The sequence below is a fragment of the Ornithorhynchus anatinus genome, chromosome 4, assembly GCF_004115215.2.
Source record: "Ornithorhynchus anatinus isolate Pmale09 chromosome 4, mOrnAna1.pri.v4, whole genome shotgun sequence".
NCBI classification, from domain to species: domain Eukaryota; kingdom Metazoa; phylum Chordata; class Mammalia; order Monotremata; family Ornithorhynchidae; genus Ornithorhynchus; species Ornithorhynchus anatinus.
In genome coordinates, this window is record NC_041731.1 from 51613103 (window position 1) to 51620725 (window position 7623).

General features: G+C 41.0%; 1 protein-coding gene across 2 annotated transcripts in view; it reads left to right on the forward strand.

The window, feature by feature from the left end:
* The window catches only part of WWP1 (WW domain containing E3 ubiquitin protein ligase 1), an 89434-nt gene extending 84396 nt beyond the window's left edge, over positions 1–5038 (forward strand). For both annotated transcript variants that reach the window (XM_029062180.2, XM_029062181.2), the window contains exons 22-24: positions 1794–1890; positions 2368–2440; positions 3403–5038. In XM_029062180.2, coding sequence (XP_028918013.1) covers positions 1794–1890; positions 2368–2440; positions 3403–3502 — 270 coding nt within the window. In that variant the 3' untranslated portion in view covers positions 3503–5038. The remainder of the gene's footprint in view (positions 1–1793; positions 1891–2367; positions 2441–3402) is intronic.
* Positions 5039–7623: the final 2585 nt, after the last annotated feature.

Below are 7623 nucleotides of genomic sequence, written 5' to 3' on the forward strand. Positions count from 1 at the left end.
CAGGCAGCCCGGGTTTTAATCCTTGATCATGGCAGGCAGTGTGACCTTGGGCAGTTCACTTCTCTGTGCCTCAATTTCTTTATCTATAAAATGGGGATCAACTACCTGTTCTCCTCCCCTCTTAAACTGTGACTGACCTGATTATCTTATATCTAGCCCAGAACTTAGTATCCCATTTGGCCATAGTAAGCATTTAACAAAAACCACTTTTTGTATGCATATAGTCGCATATAACTATTTCTTTAGCAAGTTGCTAGCTATGTCATAGTTTCTTTTTACCTCATCCCTTTCTCCTCAACTCAGTAAATCCATTCCTCTACACCTGCTCCTCTTGGGAATCTCTTCTGAACTGATCAATTCTGTGACCTTATCTTTTGGGTTTGGTGGAGGCCCAACCCTAATAACCTTACATTACAATTATTTCCGCTTTTAAAATTTGTCCTTTATCTTGAGCTCAGGTTGACCAATATTTTATCACACCATTTCTCTCCCCCATCATAAATCAACAAACAGTGCCATATTGGGTCAGCTTAATTGTAGTTTGAAAGGGGCCCTCAGGGTATCTAGAGGACCTCTTGACATCTATGGTTAGAGTTAAGGATAGATTATTTAGCATCTTTAACTTTTCCCTCTAGTAGCCCACCACAAACCCTATGTCCATGAATGTTAATATTTAATGTGAAGGGCACAAAATGAAATTATAATTAAATATTTTCTACATTGCCAATGCAAATTACTTTAGGAAAATTACAATAAAGGGGTTTGTCATTGAGATTTACTTTAAAAAAAAAAAAGTTGGGGCATTTACATGTGGCTTGCTTTGGGCCTTTTCAACCAAAATACATTTTAGGGTTTGGGATTACAGACTGAAATGAATACTATTTCAATTAGTTAAAACATAATTTGAGAGAGAGGAAAAATGCCATATGCATAGAGAAACAAGCTTGTTTTAAATGCCTGAAAAAAGTCGTGACCAGAACAATTACAATTCAGAAAGTAATTTAAGGTGAAAAGACGTGGGCTGTATAATATCCAAGGTGAAGGGAAAAGGGAGGAACAGTACAGTTGTTAAGAGAAATTTGGAAGTGATAGATTACCCAAGAGCCTGAAGCTGGATATCAGGTCTCTGTGCTGCAACTTATTGATTGAGAGAAACCATTTTTCTCTTTTCTGGACATTTGAGCTTTCTGACTGCTTAAATCAGCCATGGCAACTGTGAACTAACATAAAATTATAATTGTGAAAGAAAAACGATGGCAGAGATCTGACTCGAGCACAGTAATGCAGCGTGGCTCAGTGGAAAGAGCACGGGCTTTGGAGTCAGGGCTCATGAGTTCGAATCCCAGCTCTGCCACTTGTCGGCTGTGTGACTGTGGGCAAGTCACTTAACTTCTCTGTGCCTCAGTTCCCTCATCTGTAAAATGGGGATTAAGACTGTGAGCCCCACGTGGGACAACCTGATTCCCTTATGTCTACCCCAGCGCTTAGAACAGTGCTCAGCACATAGTAAGCGCTTAACAAATACCAACATTATTATTATTATTATTAATGCCAAGGATTTTTTTTAAGGTAAAAAAATGACCAAAATAATAGATATGGAAAATTCACCACCAGTTATTTCAAAATATTCTGGTAAAACCATTAAAAATAATGTCGGTCCCCATCCCTTCCCCATCTCATTGGCTCACATTGTTAACTTGGCTTTCTATAAGCCACCAATTGATCTTCGTTTGGGAAATGGATCTGGGTTTTGCATTTCAGTGTAAGATAGGTTTAAACGCTCTCTGTTTCAGTTTGTGAAGGAAACGGACAATGAAGTTAGGATGCGATTGATGCAGTTTGTCACCGGAACCTGCCGCCTTCCCTTAGGAGGATTTGCTGAGCTCATGGGTAAACTGGAGTCTGTTGATGCTGCTTTGGAGATTTTAGAACTTTTCTGAACAGATTGGGTTATTATTAGGTCCCCTTTCAGTTGAGAGTTGCCCTTTGACTGCACCCTACACCTGGATGTCCTGTCCTGTTCAAGACTCTCCCCAGAATAACTGCTCTGGCTAGGCCATATTCTCCTTTCTCTCCTCATCCCTGTCAGGGCTAGATCTTGGCCAAGCTGGATTTGCTCCTCAGACCTTCCCGCCAGGCCTTGGCATTGTTCTCCTTGTATGGTTGGGTAGAGGAGGTCCCCAGCAAAGGCTTAACTCTACATTACTTCTCATCCCCTACCATGCCTCTTGGTGAGCAGTGGAGAGAGGAATCTAGGCAAAGGATGACGGAATAGTTCTCTCTAAAGATTTTCTGAGGTTCTCATTATGAAGCTCTTTAAGAGAAAAAGTAAAATCCTGCTAAGCCTCATTTTGTTTTCCTATTCAGGAAGTAATGGCCCTCAAAAGTTTTGCATTGAAAAAGTTGGCAAAGAAACCTGGTTGCCAAGAAGTCATACCTGGTAAGTAAAAATAAAAATTCCAGTCCTCTCTTTGGTCTGCTCCTGCCAACCTCTCTTTTCAAAAAAGCACAAAACCATTTTCTGATCTGATAGCTTATTGAAATAGCCGGCCTACAATGGAAGGTATGGCTTTTCATGTCTAAAATGGGTAAGAGCCATATTTAGAATTAGTGCTTTACTCTTCATATAACTCTTAGTTGTCTGTCTTGAATTCAAGCAACTCAAGCAAAGAGCAAAATGGTTTTACCAAGTCAGAGCCAATCTTGGAATTATAACCTGCAACTGTTTCTGGGCTTCTGATCTGGAATAGATCAATCATCAGAGGACCCAGTTCTGGAGGTTTAAGAGGAAGTGGGGAAATAAACACCCACACACCCAGTTCATATATATCCCCACCAAAGCTTTGCCTTCTACCTACGTGGCCTTCCTTGATTTGGTCCCCTTAGTTACCGTTTGCTAGCTATCATTTGTATTGACTACTTCCCCAGTAGTAGCTTCTTGAGGGCAAGAATAATTTTTTCCAAGCGCAGTAATGCTGTTGATCATAATAACTATAATAATTGTGGCATTAAAGCACTTACTGTGTGCCAGGCACTTTCCTAAACCCTGGAGTAAGTACAGGGTAATTGTTTTGGACATAGTCCCTGTCCCAAATGGGCTCACTATCTTAGTCCCGGTTTTACAGATAAGGGAACTGAGGCACAGAGAAGTGAAATGACTTGCCCAGGGTCACACAGCAGACAAGTGGCAGAGCTGGGATTAGAACCCAGGTCCTTCTGATTCCCAGGCCTGTGTTCCATCCACTAGGCCATGCTGTCCTTGTGAGCTTCTAACCTATTAGTGGAAAAGCAAACACAAATAAAGATAAAATTACCAAGCAGCAGTTAGGGTACATTTTTCAAGCTAGCTTTATCCCAAACACGGTCAATTTTACACAGACTGATTTGTTTGTTTTTGTTCAGTTTCAATCGTTTGGATCTGCCGCCATATAAAAGCTATGAACAACTGAAAGAGAAGCTGCTTTTTGCAATTGAAGAGACAGAGGGATTTGGACAAGAATAAAAGGGGCTCCCTCACTCAGAAGCTCTGGTATTAAAATACTCAACCAAGTGAAATTGCACAGAGATTGTATATAAGCTGTTTGTTATGTACAGTGACCTTTCTGGGACTCTAAAAGTATAAATGTCCTCCCGTTCTTCCACAGAGATATGCAAAGTAATTCAGCCTTTTCTACTTTATTTATTGCCCCTGGAAATGATGAACCAGGAAAAACCCCACGCCCTTAAATTTCAGAGCAGACAAAGGGACTTTAAAAAGTGGACGAGTATGGATGCTGAGGGCTCTAGTTTTATAGAGCTCCAAGTGTACGAAGCGTTTCAGCTGGCGAAGCGCCTGATTTGCTTGAACTTTGGCCATACGACCCAGAAGCAAGGGCTGAGGTGCTTCCCGTCCTCACTTCAGCAACCTCTCCCAAGGTTGTTTTACTGCATGGCTGTTCCAAAATGTGTTGTTAAATGGCTTAGGCCAAAACTTACCTTGAGCAGGTAGGAAAATGCTGCTGGCTTTCTGACACGACAGGTGCCTGGTTCTGTCGGTTCCATTTTAAAATACACCCAACTAGTCGAGCAACCCCTTCTCGGCTACTTGATCGTTATAGCCAAAGTCGCGATGAAACCTTTACTCATGAAATCATGTATGATAAAGTGAATGTTTAGCAATTGATGCCACTTTCACTTGACTCTCCTGTAGGGCTGGGACAGACTTTATCGAGCAGCATTGGGCTTTGTTTACATGTTACCTGGGGGTAGTAGGTAATCGGGAAAGTTAGAAAAAAATACAAGGGAAATTCTCATACTCTTATAAAAGGTTTTTTATCTGGTAATTCATAGTAAGTGATGTTATTTGAATCTTAGGGGTATTTGAAAGGTGATGTGAACTGTTGCTGCTTTTGTGTTCAGGTTTGATTCTAAAACCCAAATGGAGTACATAAGATCTGAGACACTCAAAGTGTGAAACTAATAATTTTCTATTAGCATTAAATATTTTCATCCCTCTTTAAATTCATGTAAAATTAATTATACCTGAATTAAGTGTATATCATTCTTGTCATTTTTTTTACGCAGGCCAAGTTATTTTCTGTCCTAAGTGAACATCATTTAGAAACTTTTTAATTGTTTTATCGGTATTGAGGGCATTTGCTGAACTGCAAAGATGTGTAACAAATTATAAATCCAAGATGAATTATATTAAATGCTACTTTTAGCAAACTGTGCTTCCTTATTAACAGAATATGAAGATTTAAAGTACCATTTGTATCATGCTTTCAATATGCACTGTAAATTTCATTGTTAACTTATACAAAATTTTGTATACCCATGAAACTGATTTCTTAGATTAAGTGATATCTGTAACATATCAACTATTTCACTGCTCACTGAATGCAGAAAATACTGGCATACTACTTATCTTCCCAATACAACAGTGTTTATTTTGCCAAAATTTTATTTTTCTACATATTAACTTAGATTGTGTTCTGCCTTTTTATTCAAAATCCAGTTTCCTTTGTAAAGGTTAAAATAAAAGCAGTGATCGAGGTGCCTGAATAGATTTCTTTCAGATTCGTCTGACACTAAGGAACATGTCAGCCTTTCCCTAACCAGAGGTAGGTTTAGTAGCTTGTACAGTCTGTAATACTTTTTCTTAATAATTCATTTAAGCTGTGGATGGAGTTGCAACTGCATCCCTCAGACATGAATAGACCTCAGGTGACGAACAGTATGCTCCAGTACAACAGGTTTAACCAGACAAATTTAAGTGCTAAACGCTGAGCACTGGGGATTAACACTGTATGAGCCCCATGTGGGATATGGACAGTGTCCAACCCAATTAACTTATCTACCCCAGCATTTAGTATAATGCTTGGCACATAGTAAGTGGCTTAACTACCATAAAAAAGCGTGTTGGGTGGAATAATGGGAGACCAGCGCAGTGGAGAAGAGGGGAAATCAGGAAAACCTTACTTGGAAGAACCTGCCTCTGCCATGAAGCTCCCTGTGTAGCTCATTCTCTGGCAGAACAAGTCTGATAAGGAGTCATCCCACTAGGAAGATGAGAGAGTCGCTGAAATCGGCCGGAAAGTTCATTTGCTAGCTAGAAGAATGTAGAGGGGAGATTAGATCCTGGCTATTTACACTGTCCTGATCCTGTCAGAGAGCAGTCAATGCATATTTGGCTGAAGCCCTGGGAGATGAAACCTCTGCCTTCAGATCCATTCCTGCTGCTGTGTGTCTCCCAGAAGTCAGGGAGTAGATGCTTATGGGACTCAAAGGAAGTCCAGTGCTGGAAATGGCTGTAGAAAAGTTAGCTGTCACATTGACAGAAGAGGGTGGGTAGAAGTATCTGTCATAAACCCTACAATGTAGCTGCAGGCCTGAGGGGTTGAGTGGACATGGAGGGAGCGGGTGTGTGTGTGTGGGGGGGGGGGGGTAGGGTGTTGGTATTACCTGTGGGTGGTTGGATTCACTGTTCTGCAACTGAACAAGAGGAGGCGTTTACAGGGCCTTAAGGTTATGTGAAAAAACTTGCTGCTTGTACTATGGGATGAAATTATTTGGGCAGTTATAAATCCACCCCAATAGGGGAGAGATATGGAGAAAATAAATGACCATGAGAGGTGGACAGATTAACAGGGTAATCTTTAATACTGGTAGGGGCAGCATGATTCCAGAAACCATGATCTCTCACTTCCTCTGGCAAGTAGGAGAGGCATGAGTTCCTGTTTCTGGGGGGATGTTTGAGCTCAGGACTACAAATGTGGACCATGGATTATCTACAGCCAACCAGGCTAGGGGACCATTGCAAGATGAGGGAAAACACGTAATGAATCCCCATTTTGCAGATAAGGTGCCTGAAGCAAAAGAAGTTATTTGCCCAAGGTCACAAATCAGACAAGTGGCAGAGATGGGATTAGAACCCAGGTCTTCTGACTCCCAGGCCTGTGCTCTTTCCATTAGGCTATGTTACTTCTCTAACAACTTTTTCAATTACCCTCCAATAAGCATCCAGCTCTTGCTATGACAGTTGAAAGAAAAAAAGCTTTGATGTTAGTGAGAAGAAAGTGAACTTTTTTACAGGTTGAAAAATAGGTGAGGCAAAAGTCTTACCATTGCACTAGCAAGAAATATAAGGTGCCTCTGCAGTGGCTTAGGCAAACAACAGCTCATGCTGGGTATGGAAAGTGACAGACAGGTCCTTACATTGAAGGCAGGGATTGTCTATCTGTTGCTGAACTGTACTTCCCAAGCGCTTAGTATAGTGCTCTATACATAGCACAATAAATATGACTGAATGGAGGACAAACATCCTGGCTGCCTCAAAAAGAGGAAGTCATCAATCCTGAAAGTGTGAACAAACAAATTATCAAGATATAAGTGAAAGAAATCAAGTTTTAAGAAATGACTATTATTCAAATATATCAACCAATTGTATTTGTTGATCACTGCACTAAACTCTTGAGTGAGTACAAGTGATAGAGGCAGACTTCACTTACAAATGGTAGGAAGGAGCAGATACATATAAGGTTATTGTTTAAACAGTAGGTTAAATAAGTTGGAAGTGCTATGGGTGATTGGGACTGTGCTGAGGGTGAAGTTAGGGCATAAGTGCTAGTGGGGCAAGGCTCCCTAGAGCTGTGGTTTAAGAGCTTTGGCAATAGGGGGTGAGCAAGAGAGTGGAGGTGGGAGAAACAAGAATGAGGCATAGTGAAGTAAGAGTGCTAATAGCAAAGAGAAAAGGGAGGATGGTGGTGGGGGTGATAGGAAAGATACTCCATTCATTCAATAGTATTTATTGAGCGCTTACTATGTGCAGAGCACTGTACTAAGCGCTTGGAATGAACAAGTCTGCAACAGATAGAGACAGTCCCTGCCATTTGACGGGCTTACAGTCTAATCGGGGGAGACGGACAGACAAGAACAATGGCAATAAATAGAGTCAAGGGGAAGAACATCTCGTAAAAATAATGGCAACTAAATAGAATCAAGGCGATGTACATTTCATTAACAAAATAAATAGGGTAATGGAAATATATACAGTTGAGCGGACGAGTACAGTGCTGAGGGGAGGGGAAGGGAGAGGGGGAGGAGCAGAGGGAAAGGGGGAAAAGAGGGTTTAGCTGCGGAGAG